Genomic DNA, 18,669 nt, shown 5'->3' on the forward strand with positions numbered 1-18,669 from the left:
TGTGCTCCAGGGGCTACACTGCTGCCAGCCCTCACTGACCTTTAAGTATCTGCTTCCATGGAAACTCCTCTGCCTCAGTTTCCTCCCTGCTTGCATCTGGCCCAGGTACACTGTCTGTTCCTCCAGCAGCTGCCTTGGTGGAAATCAGAAGATGCCCCAATGGTAAAGCAGGGTGGGGAAGGGTGGCTCAGAGCAGCTGCTTTTTGCAGGAAGCTGACACCCAGGCCAGCCCTTCAGCAACAACTTGTGGCTTTGCACCCAGCCTCCGGGGCCCCGCCCACCTGACTGCCACTGCCAGCACCCTGCTGTTTCTTTTCCCTCTTCTCCTCAGACTCAGGGAAGTCTTTGCTGTGTCTGCTCCTCGCTGTATTCTGTTCTCATTTCTTCACACCCATCTCTCCCTCCCTCTCTGGAGCCTCTGCTTTACTCAGCTTCAGGGGCACTCTGGCAAGGGGCAGGCTCAGCTCCCAGGCACTCCTACCAGGCCTGATCCTCACTCCCTCTGTGGGATTGGGCTGTTGCATCAGGGCCAGAGCTTCTGAGACCCCCACACCTCTGGGGACTAACCATGAGGCCCCTGGGGTTGAAGGCCTGTATGGGATAAGGAGATCTTTATTCCCCTGCCCCACCCTAAAACACTCATCCCTCCCCCTCTGCCATCAGCACATTCTGTAGCCTCTTGGGTTACCTGGCTGCTTGGGTGTCCCATTTTCTTCATGGGGGATTCCCTGCCAGTTTCAAGGGGGAGCTAAAGGCTGTGTTCCCAGAGGCTGAGCTAAAGCGGCAGTGGCGGGGGGGAGTTTAAGAGAGACAGACAGTCCTGGCTTTGCTTACCAGGGCCTGGACACTAAATCCCTTGTTGATGGCTGCAGCAACCCCTCCCTAGGGTAAGGTTACCATCTGCCCTGTCCCCTTGACCGTCTCCCTTCCCTACTTCCCCTTATCTCTCTAGAGCTACTTCCTCTGTTCCCCCAAAGATGCTCTCCCCTCTCTTTTGATCCCCCAAAGTCTTGGAGTTCCTCCTTTGTCCTCTGAACACACTAGGCAGGGTAGGAGAATGTGACAATAGGAAGGGATTCAGGATGGTCAAGACAGGAAAAGTCTAAGGAGTGATGAGCTCTAAGGGCCCAGAAGGCTTAAGGAAAGACTTGGTTGGGATGAGTTTGGAATTGGACATTTAGTATAACTTGGGAAGTTGAGGCAACTGGGGGCGGGGTCAGTAGCAGATAACAGAAAGTGAATTTACCCCCTACCCCCCCTGGGGGGGGCGGCTGGGGCCACCTTTGCTTCCCTTATGAGTGACATCTCAGGCTGCAGCCCCACTGTTTCTCTCTGTCAGCAGAAACCTCTCTCTTCTGACCCCTCCTGCTGGGGTCTCAGCCAGCCAATCCGTGATCTGGGGGGAGGGGGAGCCTGCTCCCCCCACTCCCTCATAAGGACCAGCAGGGGGCTGGGGGGGTGGCCGGCTGCTGCAAGTGGGACTGGGGTCAGAACTTCGTGGAAGGAGGAAGAATCTGGGGGGGGGCAGTCAAGAAAAAGGAAGAAACCCAGATCATCAAGCAGGTGGACACGCTGAAGAAGTCCCCCCACAAGTGAGAGGCCCTTAAGAAAGAATACATCGCCCCCTGGCCCCCAAGAAGGGAGCACGATGGAGGCCGCACACTCCAAGTCCACAGAGGAATGTTTGTCCTATTTTGGGGTGAGCGAGACCACAGGCCTTACCCCAGACCAAGTTAAGCGGCATCTGGAAAAATACGGCCCCAATGGTAAGTTTCCTTCAGAGGAGAAGCTGGTATGGCCACTCTTCCAACCCTACCAGTAGGGATGGCTTCCTAGGGGTCTGTAAGGAGGAGCAGGGCAGTGTGGTCTGTTTCATGCAGGGGGAGGAGGATACTAAAGGAAATGGTTTTAAGATCTGGAGTTTGGGGAAGTTTCATGGGGTGACCTTGAACTTCGGCTATCCTTCTGATAGCCTGATTCTGATAGCCACAGAGTTTGGGGTGTGGAGGTTATGAGGCTGGGCCCTCACTAAATTTGTCTTTTTCTTCTTTTTCCCTGGGTAGAGCTCCCTGCTGAGGAAGGTGAGTTACCTGGGCCCACTGTGTGCCTCATTCCCAGCTCAAGCTCCCAGCTCCCTGCCTTCCTTAAGACCCAGAGTCCTTCCTCTCTCTCCCCCCCCCCCAGCATAGTGTCAGAAGTCTCCAGATACTTTCTCCTTGAGGTCCCCTACCCTGGAGCAATTGCCATAGATTTGAAGAGCCTTTTTGGCTGTTTCATCTCTTTCTGTCATGCCAAGCTGGGCTACCCATCAACCTAGATGTCCAGGGTACTCTAGACTTTGGACCCCAGCCCCTCCAGAGCCGTAGAATGTCATCTTCCGGATTTTAACCCCTGGGCCTCCTCTTCCTGCCTCTCCCCCAGGCAAGTCCCTGTGGGAGTTGGTGATAGAGCAGTTTGAAGACCTGCTGGTGCGGATCCTTCTCCTGGCCGCCTGCATTTCCTTCGTAAGTGCTATCCGAAGTTATCATGTGGGGCTTGTGATCTGCCTGTGGCTCCTACCAACCTGACTGCCCTCGCCCAAGCCCTGAGCACCCTATTTTCCATGCTGGAGCCGGGGGTGGGCTGCTGATTTGCTTCCTCCCCTGCAGAGAGGGTTTATTTTAAGCCCCGAAAATGTTCTCAGCCAAAACACTGAAGCGAAGCCACCCTCCCAGCTTCAAGGGCTCGGGTTACCCTCGAGGTGCAAGGCTCCAGGCTTCAGTGTGGGCTGCAGTGTCCACTCGGGGCCACTACTTCTCCCAGCCTCCCCAGTCCTGCCCTGCCCTCTCCAGCTTGTGATGCTGACTGACCAAAAGACTGACTCCCTTAGAGAAGTAGGGAAGCGTTGGTACAAGGGTAACTGCCAGTGGGCCCTCCAGCCCTCACAATCGTCCACACCCCATCCCTCTGCGGTACCACATCCTACTTCTGCCAGGGCTGGTGCTCGGTGCCTACTTTGCTGTTCCAGCCTGGTTCATCCTTACCTCTTGATGGCGTCTCCAGTTCCCTCAGAGCCTTAGACTACCCCATCCCCTTGGTATATCTCCAATGTTCACAGCCCCTTGCTGCTGGCTCCTTGTCACCCTCCTTCCCAGCAATCCATCTTGCATGTCTGAATTTCTTTAGCATCTTAGCTGGAAAATAAGACCTAAGAAGATAAAAAAAAAAAAAAAAACAAAACAAAATCGATGGCGGCCCCGTGCACTCCTGGGCCTAAGCTGGCAGAGCCTCCCTTCTCTCTCCTCAGATTTGCTCCTTGACATTTGCCTGTGGCTGCTGCCTGGCAGTGGCAACAGCTGGGGTGGGGTGGGTGCAGGAGGCCTGTAACCCTACCTCCCTCCTGTTCTCTCATGAAATTGGAGCTTCCGTGGCTTGGTGGTAAGGGCGGGCTGTGGGTGGGCTGAGCCCTTCGAGGACCATAGGGATTTTCCTATTGGGCTGAGGTCCCTGGGAGATGGATGTGGCTGTAAGGGTTGTTGACCCTGGGTGTCCCAGAGGTTGGCTTACAAGCCAAACGATTTGGTCAGGGAAACCTGAAAGCATTCCCAGTTAATCCCCAAGTGTGTGTGCCTGCGCTGCCTGTTTACACGGCATCACAAGGATAGCTGGGTATGCGTGCTTGAAGCCCCTCGGTGGTACGAGGAACCTCACCTAAATGTGGGGTTGCAGGGCTCCACGGCCCCTTAGCTCCCGTCTGACCCCTGCAGTGGTCTTCAAAAGCCTTCTGATTCCTTTCTTTTGTCACCTGGGGGCTCTGTTACCACCTGTTACTCCCTCTTCCGCTCTCAGGTGCTGGCCTGGTTTGAGGAAGGCGAAGAAACCGTCACTGCCTTTGTGGAACCTTTTGTCATTCTCTTGATCCTCATTGCCAACGCCATCGTGGGGGTTTGGCAGGTTAGTTTTGACCCCCTCCTCCCGCTCATGTCTCAACACTTCCTTCCATATCCTCCTTCCGCATCATTTCCTCTAGCCTTGCCCACTCCTCTGGTCCTCTTCTCCAGGTTGGGAATGATCTGGAGTAATAGAAAGCACTGAAAAAACTCATTTGCTTACTGTGTGACCCTGAGGAAGTTTTTCATGTCCCTAAGCCTGTTTCCTCACCTCTGAAATAGGAATAGTGAGCTCAGTATAGCGGCACAGACCTATAATTCTCCGGAGGCAGAGCCAGGAGACGCTGCAGTTCCGGGCTAGCCTGGACTCCAATACAAAATTCTGTCTTAAAAAAAAAAAGCTAGGCAGATTGGCACACACTTATAATCCCACTTTAAAGACAAAGGAAAGGAAAGGGGACCAAGTCAGATGAGGAGACACACCTTTAGTCCCACAGTTTCAGAGGCAGAGGCTGGCAGATCTCTGGGAGTCTGAGGCCCACCTAGTCTATAGAGTTCCAGGCCAGACAGGGCTACATAGTGAGCTCTCGGATTTGTTTGTTTGTTTGTTGTTTTAAAAGAAAGAAAAAGCAAAGAACAGGACGTGTAACTGTGTTCCTCGGGCTTGATGCAACTGAAAAAAGAACATGAAAGTTCATAGCACATAGTAGGCACTCAGTAAACTAGTTGATTTCCTTCTTCCGCTGAAATCAGCACTTTACTTTTCTTGTCCCTTGCTTTCTGGTTTTTGTTTTTCTTTAAATTTTATTTTTCTTCTTGGCCCAAACTCCTTTCACTTGTCTTTAGCCGCTGGTGACATTTTCTACAACAGTCACAGCCCTGCTGTGATGTGGGGTTCTGTCCAGCTCTTGTGGCCGCTGGAACTACATAAGCCAGTCTTTTCTGCAGTGTCTCTATTTCTACTAGGATTCCGGCCCCTCTTTGTCCATCTCTACGTCTCTCACCCTTCCTGCATGTACCCAGACTGCCTTCTGCTGTTCCAGGACCCTCTCTCAGACTCTGCTCTTGTTTTATCCCTTCCTCAGGAACGGAATGCAGAGAACGCCATCGAGGCCCTGAAAGAATATGAACCTGAGATGGGGAAGGTCTATCGGGCTGACCGAAAGTCAGTGCAAAGGATCAAGGCTCGGGACATCGTTCCTGGGGACATTGTGGAGGTGGCTGGTAAGTGCTGGTCTTGATGGTCCAGGAGGGCAGACCTTGGGTCTGAGGCCAAGAAGAGAGCAGGGGGCCCGTCAGCCCTGATCCTGCTCTCTGTGAGGATGGCGGCGTCTTTGCGTCTCCTTCCCGGACTCCTCAGGGGTCACTCCGGGACATTCAGGCCACTGCACCCCTCCCCACTAGAGTCTCAATAGGAACAGCTAGTCCTGTCCCCGAGGCAGCAGACAGACCCCCGCCCCCCTCCTCTCAGCCAACACTTGCAAGCAACAGGTGGAAGCCAGTCCCTGCCAATGGCCCCATCTCCACCCCTTCCCGGGCCTGGCTCCCCTCTCCTTCCACCCACCAGTGGTCAGCTTTCAGTCTTGACCCCTCGGTGTCCTTGAGGCCTCTCAGAGGGGGAAGGAATGAGAGCAGAAGGGAGCGGGGTGGGAGCAGGGGAGGGGGAGTATGACAACCAGCACCACCATGTAAGGGTAACTCCTAGGCTTCTCCCAGCGAGGAGCACAGGACCTATGAGGAGGGCGCTCAAGGAGGGCCCTGCCCCCTCAGGGACACTTAATGCCGGCTCAGGGAGGGGTGTGACTGGGTAGCTAAGATTACTAGGATTCTGCCCCCTTCAGCGCTTTTTATATTTGCCCTGAGCAGGACTTTCTACCTCTCTAGGTCCCTAGCTTGGTGAATTAGTGTATTTCCAAGTTTCCGTCCCTCACACCATGTCTCCCTCTACACGGTGCCACCACCAGGAGAAGCATAGGATGGAAAGCTGGTGGGCTAAAGACCCCTTAGCTCCATTACAGGGCAGTCCTGCTGTGGTGACAGTTTGGGGTCGGTGCCATGAATGTCTATAAATACCACCTGGGCTTCAGTGACAAGGGTGTCTCTCTGACTCCATTGCTGACCTCCTCCCTCCTCCTGCTTCCTCTGGCACTGGAGGGGGGACCTCAGAAACCAAGAGAAAGGAAAGCAAAATGAACTTTGCCCCAGTTCCACTCATGGGACCAAGGTGGCATTAGACAGAGACCTGAGGAGGTGTGTGTGTGTGTGTGTGTGTGTGTGTGTGTGTGTGTGTGTGTCCCTCAAAAGGTCTCTGGCCTGGCAGAGCGTCCCCTCTGTTCCTCCCAAGGTGCTTTCACAGTCTGGCTTCCCACTTGCCCTCTGTGAGGCCCCGAGCAGCAGTGGTGAATCCTCCCTCACACTTCACTCTGTGTACTCTTTGCAGCCTCACGCTCCACTTTCACTCCTGCCTGGCCTGGATTTTCTGAGCACCAGCCTCACTCTCTAATCCTCCAAGTCATCCTCTTTTCTCTGAGTTACATCATCACATTTCCTTCTTTGCCTTCCCCTTGTTTCTCTTTCTCAGTGTTAGCTGGCCTGTCCCTAATTCTCCTTTCAGTTGTTGAGAATACATTTAATGGGCACACACTACACGGCAGAAATTCTGTGAGCTCCCCATGACAGTCTCAAAGCAGGAGGGCAGAGAAGCATTCAGGGGGCAGCATTCAGTGCGGTGGGGATAGAGTGTGGTGGGAAATTGGTGCACCTCTGAAAGGCAGGGCTGGGTGCTATAGGATCTGAAGGCTGATGATGAGGTAGGCAGAGAGCGGGAAGAAAGTAAAGTCCATTCCCAGCTGAACTTGCTCCTCTCTCCGCAGTTGGGGACAAAGTCCCTGCAGACATCCGCATCCTTTCCATCAAATCCACCACCCTCCGGGTCGACCAGTCCATCTTGACAGGTAGGCTGGCTCAGATGGGAAGTCGTGCTGAGGGAGGAGCTAGGTAGACACACAGAGAACAGGTCTTGGGTGGAGGAAGGAGGGCATCCCACAGCAGGACCTCTGGTTCTGAGGTAGCATTGTCGGAGTGGCTTGGCCTTCATCCTTTCACAAGGGTCATGGCAGAGGATGTTTGTGACTGTTTCCCATACAGCCTTTGCCTGACGCCTATAGGACTGGCCACAAACTGTCCTGTCTTCTCCAACATCCCATAAAGCTGTCATCTGGGGATAGAGTGTGGACTCTGGATACACTTTAAACTCTGGGAGGGAACCAGTGCACACTGGGCGCACAGCAGGAGGACCTGAGCCCCTGCCTTGGTGGGGAGGCCACACTGATAGTGGGGACTTCTGTCTCTTAGGAACGTGCTGTGCGCTACACGGATGCTCCGCACCCACTGGCTTATTTGGTTTCCACCAGGGCATGGGGAGCAAATGGGCGTCAAGCTATCAGAGTCACACATCAGGCTTGCTTGGTGTCTTGTAATTCTAAAGGCAATGCACTTTCTACTTGCCCCAGGCACCTTCCTCCGGAGGCAAGACCTCTGCCGGGGGCTTGCTTGATGATTAGGAGGGGTCAGAATGTTAGGGGGAGGGACAGGACATCACCGGAAAACTCTTATGGCCTTTCTCCACAGGAGAGTCTGTGTCTGTCATCAAGCACACGGAACCTGTCCCTGACCCCCGAGCCGTCAACCAGGACAAGAAGAACATGCTCTTCTCAGTAAGCAGTCACACACCCAGCCAGAGGACCTGGGTGTAGGAGGGAAGCATGGCCAAGGAAGCTTGTGGCATGAGGAGGAACCTCTTGCCTGACCCTACCCCTTCCTCACCTTCCCAGGGCACCAACATTGCAGCCGGCAAGGCCGTGGGCATCGTAGCCACCACCGGTGTGAGTACTGAGATTGGCAAGATTCGAGACCAAATGGCTGCCACCGAGCAGGACAAGACCCCGCTGCAGCAGAAGCTTGATGAGTTTGGGGAGCAGCTGTCCAAGGTCATCTCTCTCATCTGTGTGGCTGTCTGGCTTATCAACATCGGTCACTTCAACGACCCTGTCCATGGGGGCTCCTGGTTCCGGGGAGCCATTTACTACTTCAAGATTGCTGTGGCCTTGGCTGTGGCAGCCATTCCAGAGGGTAAGACAGCCATTGCTTGTTTTATCTGCTATTTTATCAGACTATTTCCAGATCCAGTAACAATGACGGGTCCCACGAAGGACCTGATGGCTTTTGTGGCTGTTATGTAGCAACCACACTAGGTCTCCCTCTCCTGGTTTGTTCGCTCACACCACCTCCATCCCCATAGGGCTTCCCGCTGTCATCACCACCTGCTTGGCCTTGGGTACCCGCCGGATGGCAAAGAAGAATGCCATCGTGAGGAGCTTGCCCTCTGTGGAGACCCTGGGCTGTACTTCTGTCATCTGTTCTGACAAAACAGGGACCCTCACCACCAACCAGATGTCGGTTTGCAAGGTCAGGAAAAGCACAGGGAGCAATGCCAGATCGGAGCCCACCTTGGGGGTGACATGAGGCGTCTCCAGATGGGCTTCTGTGTACTAGTGGCTTCATGGAGGCCTGGGAAGCGCTCAAGGGTAGATTAAGGGCCCTTAGCTCAAGGGAAGAGCCGTATTTGTTTGCTTTCTGTTTCTTTCATAAAACTCTAAAACCAACTTGGGGAGGAAAGGGTTTATTTGGCTTACATGTTCCAATCACAGACTGTCGTTGAGGAGAGGGAGGGATGGAAGGAACTCTCCAGCACAGAGGCAGGGACCATGGGGGAAAGCTGTCTACTGGCCGGCTTTCTGTGGCTGTGGTAAATGCCATGACCAAAGCAACCCAGGGAGAAGAAGTAGCAGGGCCAGGCAGAGTAGTGCATGCCTGAAATCCTGCACTCAGGAGGCGAACGCGGAAGCATTGTGAATGTGAGGCCGGCTAGACCTCGCCTCACATCTCTGGAGTCAACTACTTGGGAGGTTGGGGTGCAAGGATCACTTCCGCTGAGGGGTTCAAGGCCCGCCTGGCAGCAGTGACATTTTTATCTCAAAAAAAAAAAAAAAAAAAAAAAAAAGGCAGTAGAATTGAATTGAGTTCAAACCCAAGTATGTATGGCTCTGTAGCTTCTGTCTATGGAACCAGTGCCCTCAGGGCACTTCACGATAGGGCCAGCAAGCCAGGCCAGCAAGCCTGGCCGTCCAAGTCCTGAACAGCATTTCTTTAAAAAAAAACTTAAAAGTGATGATTGTTATTTGGGAGGGGGTTTCAGGACAGAGGTTTTCTGTGTAGCCCTGGCTGTCCTAGAACTTACTCTGTAGACCAAGCTGGCCTCAACTCAGAGATCTGCCTGCCTCTGCCTTCCAAGGGATGAGATTGAAGGTGTCCACTGCCCAGTCCTTATTTTTATTTGCTTATTTTATTTTGATTTTTACTTATTTATTTTAGAGCGAGTGTGTATGTGCTCATTCTCTCCTTTCACCATGTAAGTTTTGGGAATTGAATTCAGATCATCAGGCTTGGTGTGTCTTTACCTGCTGAGCCTCTAGTCAGCCAGTCAGTCTCCCCTTGCCCCCACCCAGGCCTCTTTATGTAGCCCTGACTGGCCTGAAACGTGCTATATAGACCGGGCTGGCCTCGAACTCATAGCTTCCCTGCCTCCTGAGTGCTGGGACTAAATGCATGTCCCACCACACCACGCCAGTATTTTCTTTTAAAAACAGAAAAATAGATAAGATTACAAAGTATGCTAGTGACTGAAATGCAGCTACCAGAATATTTTTTGAAGCAAACGCAATTCAGCAACATTTGCTTCTTTATTCTAACTAAGCTCTGGCAGTGGTTGCTGGTGCGAGAGCCGACGCGTGTGAGGTGCCCTGGGGAGCAGGGGTGGCGTGGTCGACAGGCAGCCACGGTCCTGTCCTGCAAAGCCACAGCCTTGGTTTAGAGGTTTTTTTATTTCATTCATTCATTCGTTTGTTTGTTTGTTTGTTTGGTGGGTTGGTTTTGGTCAGGACTTTTCCAGGCTTGTCTTGAACCGTTGGCCTCAAGTGATCCATTTCTGACCCCCGATAGCTGGGCCTGGGTCTATGCTACCCCACTGAACCCAGAATCTCGGGTGATGCTGATACTGATGCGACCCATTGATTTTATTCGTAAATGGAGGAAATGTTACGCATTAGAAAAAAAAAAAAAAAAGATTTGACTTTTTGAAGAATATCCCCTCCCACTTTCCCAAGACAGGGTCTCATGTAGCCCAGGCCGGCATTGAACTCCTGATTCTCCTGCCTCCATCTCCCAAGAGCTGGGATTGCAGGCCTATACTGATCTGCTTGCCTTCAAGGGCGCTTTTAGCTGTTATCTGCTGATGCCCTCTCCCATGCCCTAAATTGAGTTTGGTGGAATATTGTGCCTTTGATGTAAAAATGGCTTTTCTATAGACATTCATTTCTACAAAAATGAATTAAGAACCTGTCTTGTAAAAACAAAAACAAAAACAAAAACAAAAAAACAAAATGAAAAAAGATTTAAGGTTGCTCAGTGGTGGTGGTACATGTCTTTAATCCCAGCACTCCTGAGGCAGAGGCAGGTGGATATCTCTGAGTTGGAGGCCAGTCTGGCTACTGTGTAAATTTCAGGTCAGCCAGAGCTACACAGAAACAAACCCTGTCTCAAAAAAAAAAAAAAAAAAAAGTCCCACCAAAAAAAAAACACCAAAGGGGGGGAAAAACCCACAAAACAAAACAAACAACAGTGAAGTAAGGACCAATGTTATAGCAAAACAAGCCACACTTTTAGCTCTTCCTGCAGGAAGCTCCGGCACCATGGCCGGAGCCGTAAATGGAGGCGCTGCTCACAGGAGCACTTGGCCCCAGTCCTCACAACACCCTATTGTACACATCTGTGGACTGCCCTGAATAAGGCCTAGCTTAGACCCCAGGAACTATATTTTGGGTTTTTGTCGTGGTTTTTGGTTTTGTTGTGTTTTGTTGAGGTAAGTTTCTCTGTGTATCCCTGGCCGTCCGGAAACTCACTGGGTAGACCAGGCTGGCCGAGAACTCAGAAATCTACCTGCTTTTGCCTCCCAAGTGCTGGGATTAAAGGCACCCGCCACCACTGCCTGACTCAGCAACCGGCTTTTAAGGCCACTGACAAAGAACATGAAGAATTACTACAAAACGGGGAATGACGGGGAGCAGTACAGAGAGGGTCAAGGAGACAGGAATGGGGGGAAGTGCCTGAAGTTCGGGCTGGGGATGTGGGTCTCAGTGTGTGGCCCTTCCTCTCCGCAGATGTTCATCATTGACAAGGTGGATGGCGATGTCTGCTTGCTGAACGAGTTCTCCATCACTGGCTCCACCTACGCCCCCGAGGGAGAGGTGTAAGTCTTCATACTGTGTGCACAGCCCACCTCCCTCCCCCGGGGTCTCCTGTTAGCTTCCTTCTCTCCCAACCTTGTTCTCTCTCACCCAACCCTCCATCTCCAAGTTCACTGCCATCTCCTCTCCTTCCCGATGCCTGTCTGCTTCTCTGGGCTCTCTGCCTCTCATGCTCTGTTCTCCACCGTTTCTCTCCTGCCTTCCTCTCCACCTGGCCGCCAGCTTGAAGAATGATAAGCCAATCCGAGCAGGGCAATATGATGGGCTGGTGGAGCTGGCCACCATCTGTGCCCTCTGCAATGACTCCTCCTTGGACTTTAATGAGGTAACCCCCACTCCCCATCCATCCCTTCCATTCCTGTGGCTCAGAGTCTGTGCTTCTGATCTTAGGAAGCAAACAGAAATGGAAGAAGGAAGTGGTTGGCTCTTTCTTGTCCCATCTAGATGAAGATGTGCATGTTGGGTGTGTGCCAGGGATTCTAGGCACACACTTCCTCTTCCTCCTCTGTCCCTTTCAGACCAAAGGTGTCTATGAGAAGGTGGGCGAGGCCACAGAGACCGCCCTCACCACCTTGGTGGAGAAGATGAATGTGTTCAACACAGAAGTCAGGAACCTCTCTAAAGTGGAACGGGCTAATGCCTGCAACTCGGTGAGTTGGGACACCCTCCACAGGCCTATCCCCAAGACCAGGGCCGACCCAGACAGACAAAGCCTTGTGTCTGTACTGGGACCCCAACTGGGTTGGCATTGGCTCCACCCACAGCTTTTCCAAGCCAGGCTGGGCTGGGCTCTGGTGAAACCCCTTTTCTCCATGCTAATGTGACTTCTGCTGTCTGACCACAATACGCTGGGAGGTCACTTCCTCTTCTTGTGACCCAAGGTTGGGCTGAACTGGACAGAAGCCACGGTGCTGCCTGCTGGGTTGGCCCTGACCTTAGCCACAGCGCTTTGGTCTCCATCAGCTCTCAGGTCTTGGTGCGGGGTGTGGGCTGTGCAGTCATTGATCCCACAAGGGAAGGTCCAGGGGACAAGGCCCATGCGGCCACTCGCTGGGCTCTCGCTGTGAACACTTGCTAGTCTCTGAGTGTCATGCAAGCTACATCTGTCTTTCTTGACAAGCCTGAGAGTTGGCATCAACAGTGCACGCCACTCTGGTTGGCTTTTCTCCATCTCTCTCTATACTTCATCATTGGCACTAGGAAATGGAACCCAGAAACCTACATGCGCTAAGCAAATTTTTTTTTTCCTTTTCCTTTTTCTGGTTTTTCAAGACAGGGTTTCTCTATGTAGCCCTGGCTGCCTTGGAACTTGCTCTGTAGACCAGGTTGGCCTTGAACTCCGAGATCCGCCTGCCTCTGCCTCCTGAGCGCTGGAATTAAAGGTGTGCACCACCACTGTTCGGCTTATTTCCTTCAAAAAAATTTTTTTTTATCAATTCTTTAAATTGTTCCTTTCTTGTATGTGCAAGATACACAGTGCTGCTCTGTTGTTTGTTTGTGTGCAGTGAGGGTGTATGGTGTGTAGCTCTGTGGTGTGAGAACTTTTGGGATCTGTTCTTCTGTTTCACCGTGGTATCAAACTCAGGCTTGTACGGTCATCAGCTTGGATGGTAAATGCTTTTCCCACTGCACCATCTTTGCTTTATTTAATATTAGAAAAAAGTGAAACTTTTTTTAGTGTTAAGGATTGAGATTGAGGCTTCATGCCTGCTAGGCAAATGCTTCCATGGCATTTGTTATTTTTATTTGATGTTATGGAAGATTTGCTTATCTATCCGTTTGTTATAACACTGGGACTGAGCCCCAAGCCTCTCACATGCTCGGTTGGTGCTTTACCACTGAGTTGCTGCCTTAGTCCCATCTGTGATGTAGTTGGTAAATAAAGGCTCCCATTATATTTTTCATTTTGTTCTGTTTTGAGATAAAGCCTTGCTGCACAGCCTGGACTGGTCTTGAACGCACCGCACTACTCCAGCTTTAGTCTGCAAATGCTGGGATTATAGGTGTAAATCATGCTTGACCATGTTTGGCCTTGGCTCTCATTTGTGTTTTTCACTGTGTGCTAGGTACTAGGCCTGCACTGTCTAAGAACGCTCGTGTTATTTTTACGCAAATCAATTCAAATTAAATAGAGGTGCCTGGCAAGCAGAGGCAGGAGAATTGCCGTAAGCTCAACACCAACCTCTACTATTTCAAAGCTGAGTCTTGGTCGCTGGGCATGGTAGTGCACTCCTGTAATCCCGGCACTCCAGAAGCAGACACAGGTAGAGCTCTGGGAGTTCCAGGCCCTCCACGACTCTAAAGAGAGACCCTGTCTCAAAAAAGCCTATATATATAGGCTTGGTCAAACTGCCTACATTCCCCACTGGCACTGTATTGGACAGTGCAGACAGTGTATTTCTTTGGTCACTGGATGTTCTGTTGGGCAGCAGGCCACTGTTTGTGTTGTACTTTCAACTGGACAGTTGAACTTTGGGTATGGCTTAGTGGTAGAGCACTTGCCTAGCATGTGTGAGCCGTGAGCTCTACCCTCAGAACTATAAAAATGAACGTCAGAGAGCCCACTGTCAGGTTGGTGAGCCCCAGCCTGGATTTCTGCCCTTGTCCTGTGGGTAACAGGCTTTGCGGTAGGCTGAACCCCAGCACAGGGGCTACTCTGACGTCTATATCCTTTGGGACTGTCTTAAAGGGATCTGGTCTCTACCTCCCAGGTGATCCGCCAACTAATGAAGAAGGAATTCACCCTGGAATTTTCCCGAGACAGAAAGTCCATGTCTGTCTACTGTTCTCCAGCTAAGTCCTCACGGGCTGCTGTAGGCAACAAGATGTTTGTCAAGGTCAGAAGCCTTCTCTCCCTAACACCGGGGGCCTTTCCTATGCCTATCCTCTGAGCCCCCGAAGGCAGGCAAGGGTCTCTGAATGCTGTTCTGGTTTTCCAGGGTGCCCCCGAGGGGGTCATTGACCGCTGTAACTATGTGCGTGTTGGCACGACCCGGGTGCCGTTGACGGGTCCCGTGAAGGAAAAGATCATGTCAGTGATTAAGGAGTGGGGCACTGGCCGGGACACCCTGCGCTGCCTGGCTCTGGCCACCCGGGACACCCCCCCCAAACGGGAGGAGATGGTTCTGGATGACTCAGCCAAGTTCATGGAGTATGAGGTGAGCCAGCGAAGGCCCCTGCTTGGCCTAGGAATGGTGTTGAGGCAGCTTTCCCAGAGGCTCCCCCTTGTCTGCTCCCATGCTTGTCATTCTCTACTGTGTCAGCTCAATGGCCATGTCCTATGGGTCCCCAGATCAAAAGGCTGTAAGCTGTGACATGAAACATCCATCCCAGCTAGATACGGTATCTCTGCCCTCGGGAGACCGAGCTAGGCCAGCCTCAACTACACAAGAAAGACCCTGTTTCAAAAACAAGCAGAGAAACAAAAGCCGAGGAAAGAAGACAGGATGGTTTAGTCCAGTGCTGCCCTTGTGTGTGGTGCTGGGGCTGGAACCCAGGTCAGGGACTGTCTTAACGGGATGCGCTGGTGCGCTGCCCCAGCCAGCGGCTCCCGCAGCCCCAGCGGCTCCTGCTGCCACCGTCTACACTAACTGTGCTCTGTGCACAGAGGACGCTGTGCACCAGAAGGGAATCACTGTCACCCAATGAAGTGTCTGAGCTTGTTTTGAGGCAACTGATGTACTTCCTGACATTGGCTTCCCACTTGTGGACTCTGAACAGCCGACTGCCTGCATTTATAGAGGAGATTATGGCCTGCCAGGTAGCAGGATGGGCTCAGAGCGATGGGCTAGTGACGCTCTGCAAAAAGGAGACACAACCATGCTAACACATGGTTTTCTCTTCCCTCCCTCCCTCCCTCCCTCCCTCCCTCCCTTCCTTCCTTCTTTCCTTCCTCTTTTTCTTTTTGTTGTTGTTATAGTAGTTGTTGTTGAGACAGGGTCTTGTAATGTAGCCAGGGCTGGCCCTGAACTCCAACTCATGATCTTCTCTACCTCCGAGTGCTGCAACACAGGTGCACCCACCACACTGTTTCAGCTCTCCTTTTTATCTATCATCTCTCTATCTGCCTATGTATTTCTATATTCAAGTATCTATTTATGTATCTATCTATCAATATATGTATGTATGTATTTTGGGGTTTTTTTGTTGTTGTTGTTTGTTTGTTTGTTTTTTTGAGACAGGGTTTCTCTGTGTAACAGCTCTGGCTGTCCTGGAACTCGACTTGTATACCAGGCTGGCCTTGAACTCACAGAGCTCCGCCTGCCTCTGCCTCCTTCCACCTTCTAACTCAGCTCTCCTTTTTGCGTCAGGCCTCGGCACTGCCAGGATATGCGGGCTTATAAGGAGTGAGAAATGTCTCCTGGCCCCGTGCTTCCAAGGTCCCTCTAATGTCTAACACAGGCCCCAAGGCAGCGGGCCCCAGCTTCCCTGACATTACTGCCCACGCCCCTCCGAACGTCCTCCTTGTTGCCCCCGGCCCTTCCCTGAGCTGTCGGCCCTCTACTGTCTCCCCAGATGGACCTGACGTTTGTCGGTGTGGTCGGCATGCTGGATCCGCCCCGCAAGGAGGTCACCGGCTCCATCCAGCTGTGCCGCGACGCTGGCATCCGAGTCATCATGATCACTGGGGACAACAAGGGCACAGCCATTGCCATCTGCCGACGGATCGGCATCTTCTCGGAGAATGAGGAGGTGGCAGACCGGGCCTACACCGGCCGTGAGTTCGATGACCTGCCCCTGGCCGAGCAGCGGGAGGCCTGCAGACGCGCTTGCTGCTTCGCCCGTGTGGAGCCCTCCCACAAGTCCAAGATTGTGGAGTACCTGCAGTCCTATGATGAGATCACAGCCATGGTGAGACTTCCCAGAGGGCTGCCTGCGCCTGGGCTCTGAGTGTCCCCACGCAAGCCCGAAGGCCCCGCTGACCTGCATAGGGGCAGGGCAGTTTCCGCATGGAGTCTGGGGAGGGGAAGTATAGGAGGCTTGATTTTGGAGTTTCTCACTTTCTCCTTCCACCCTCAGACAGGGGATGGTGTCAATGATGCCCCTGCCCTGAAGAAGGCTGAGATTGGCATTGCCATGGGATCTGGTACTGCTGTGGCTAAGACAGCCTCCGAGATGGTATTGGCTGATGATAACTTCTCCACTATTGTGGCTGCCGTGGAGGAGGGCCGTGCCATCTACAACAACATGAAGCAGTTTATCCGCTACCTCATTTCCTCCAATGTGGGCGAGGTGGTCTGGTGAGCAGCCAGGGTGGGCATCCAGAAAGAAACAAGCCTGAGGGGGCGTGATTGGAACAAGATTCATGTGTGGCCTCCTTCCTCTGGCAGTATCTTCCTGACAGCAGCCTTGGGGCTGCCTGAGGCCCTGATCCCTGTGCAGCTGCTATGGGTGAACTTGGTGACCGATGGACTCCCTGCTACTGCCCTGGGCTTCAACCCACCGGACCTGGATATCATGGACCGTCCCCCAAGGAGTCCCAAGGAGCCCCTGATCAGCGGCTGGCTCTTTTTCCGCTACATGGCAATTGGGGGTGAGCAACGGACTCAACAACCCTTCCCAGCCCTTGGGGCTGACCTTGTCCCTGATATGATACCAGTTTCTCCCAATTCCTCTTCCTTAGGCAGCTGTCTCCAGCTGTGTAAGCCCTCCTGATACCCCTTGTCTCCTCAGCCCTGACCCCAGCACCTCTCTTCCCACCACAGGCTATGTGGGTGCAGCCACTGTGGGAGCAGCTGCCTGGTGGTTCTTGTATGCAGAGGATGGGCCTCATGTCAGCTACCACCAGCTGGTAGGGAGGAGGAGGATGGAGGGGTGGGCACTGGGAGGGTGTCTTGAAGGCTTCTGTGATTCTCAGGCGTCCCATCTCTTCCTTTGTAGACTCATTTCATGCAGTGCACCGAGCACAACCCTGACTTTGGTGGCCTGGACTGTGAGGTCTTTGAGGCCCCTGAGCCCATGACCATGGCCTTGTCTGTGTTGGTGACCATTGAGATGTGCAATGCTCTCAACAGGTAGGTCCTGTCCACGTGGGTAGGCCCTGATGTGCCTTCTTCTTGAGTCTGTTTTCTTGGCCCCCCCCTCAGCCCCCACATCTCTTCTCTGCCCACTCGGCCTCACCACATCTTTCTCTGTATCCCTGTCCCTCCACCTGCCGGGCCTTTGCCACAGCCTGTCTGAGAACCAGTCCCTGTTGCGGATGCCGCCCTGGGTGAACATCTGGCTGCTGGGTTCCATCTGCCTGTCCATGTCCCTCCACTTCCTCATCCTCTATGTTGACCCCCTGCCGGTGAGCCACTCCCTCCCCCCCCCCACCCCGGGGAGCCCATGCAGAGCCTGAGGCCACAGGGTGCTCAGGGAGGAGGGTAGTTCATGGCACCCTGGGGAACACTCTTCCTCCTGAGAAAACACTTGTCTTTCCTGATGGCTGCTGTCCCCACCCCCCAGATGATCTTTAAGCTCCGGGCCCTGGACTTCACCCAGTGGCTCATGGTCCTCAAGATCTCACTTCCAGTCATCGGGCTAGACGAGCTTCTCAAGTTCATTGCTCGGAACTATCTGGAGGGTAAGCGACGCCCCTTTCCCCTTGTACCCAGTGCTGAGTGGAGCCCCTGCCCTCTGCGCCGCGAACGCGCGCGTCACAACTCGCTCCCCTCTTCCTTTGTAGGTGGGTGAGTTCTTTTTGGCCCTGGCAGGACCAGTGTCCCCAGGGAGGGCAGCCCAAGCCCTGTCCCCACTCCAGCTATGACTGGTGGGACTCTGCCCCAATCCGCTCAGCCCTATGGCCCTGAGGGCCTACTTCCCTTTGATAACGGCCTCTCTCTGTCCTCTCTGGCCATAGGATAACCGCCCCCCCTCCTCCATGTCTTTGAACCGTGTCACAGGTATTTCCCTACCCACCTTGCCCTAGCTGCTGTGCCCTGCCGCTCGCCCACCAGCCCACGCGCACTCCTGCGGTCACTTGCGCTCGCAGCTCTTCCTGGAGCCGCTGCTGCTGTTGCCACTGCCCGCTTTCCACATGAGGGCCGTGCCACTACTGTGGGCACTGGCAGCTGTGAGGCTGCATCCTGGCCTTCTGGTCCGCTGGGCTGCGCTGCGTCGCGCTAGCTGCCTCTGCTGCTGGTGGCTGGGAGCGGTGGCTGGGGGCGGGCTGGGGTCAGGCACACCACAGGTGAGTAGGGAAGGAGGCCCGAGGCCCCTCAGGTGAGTGTGCTGGAGATGCACAGCAGATGCGGCTTCCCCTCCTGTGCCCGCCTGCTTCATCCCCTGCCTTTCTCCTTCCAGATCCAGAAGACGAAAGAAGGAAGTAACCAGCCCTTTCGCCCTGTCTTCCCCACCCTAATAGCAACGCATCTTCAGCCAGAGCTGAAGCACAGACCCTTCTCCCCCAATTCTGTTTATAAACAAAGTTCCCCGCCCCTCCATCCTCTGCTCTC

The 18,669-nt window shown here is 53.3% G+C and overlaps 1 protein-coding gene across 1 annotated transcript; it reads left to right on the top strand.

Moving 5' to 3' along the window:
• The first annotated feature begins 1,648 nt into the window (after positions 1-1,648).
• On the top strand, positions 1,649-18,668 carry Atp2a1 (ATPase sarcoplasmic/endoplasmic reticulum Ca2+ transporting 1). The gene is made up of 22 exons (XM_055627477.1): positions 1,649-1,766; positions 2,064-2,081; positions 2,422-2,504; positions 3,829-3,933; positions 4,955-5,093; positions 6,743-6,823; positions 7,500-7,585; positions 7,703-8,000; positions 8,170-8,336; positions 11,147-11,235; positions 11,456-11,558; positions 11,752-11,883; positions 13,945-14,070; positions 14,173-14,391; positions 15,749-16,084; positions 16,253-16,473; positions 16,564-16,766; positions 16,939-17,024; positions 17,114-17,247; positions 17,405-17,522; positions 17,681-17,798; positions 18,518-18,668. Exons 1-22 carry the CDS (start codon positions 1,649-1,651, stop codon positions 18,541-18,543), a joined length of 3,006 nt encoding a protein of 1,001 aa, XP_055483452.1. The 3' UTR covers positions 18,544-18,668.
• Position 18,669: the final 1 nt, after the last annotated feature.

Source organism: Psammomys obesus, unplaced genomic scaffold, assembly GCF_907164565.1.
Source record: "Psammomys obesus unplaced genomic scaffold, mPsaObe1.curated_primary_1811, whole genome shotgun sequence".
Taxonomy (NCBI): domain Eukaryota; kingdom Metazoa; phylum Chordata; class Mammalia; order Rodentia; family Muridae; genus Psammomys; species Psammomys obesus.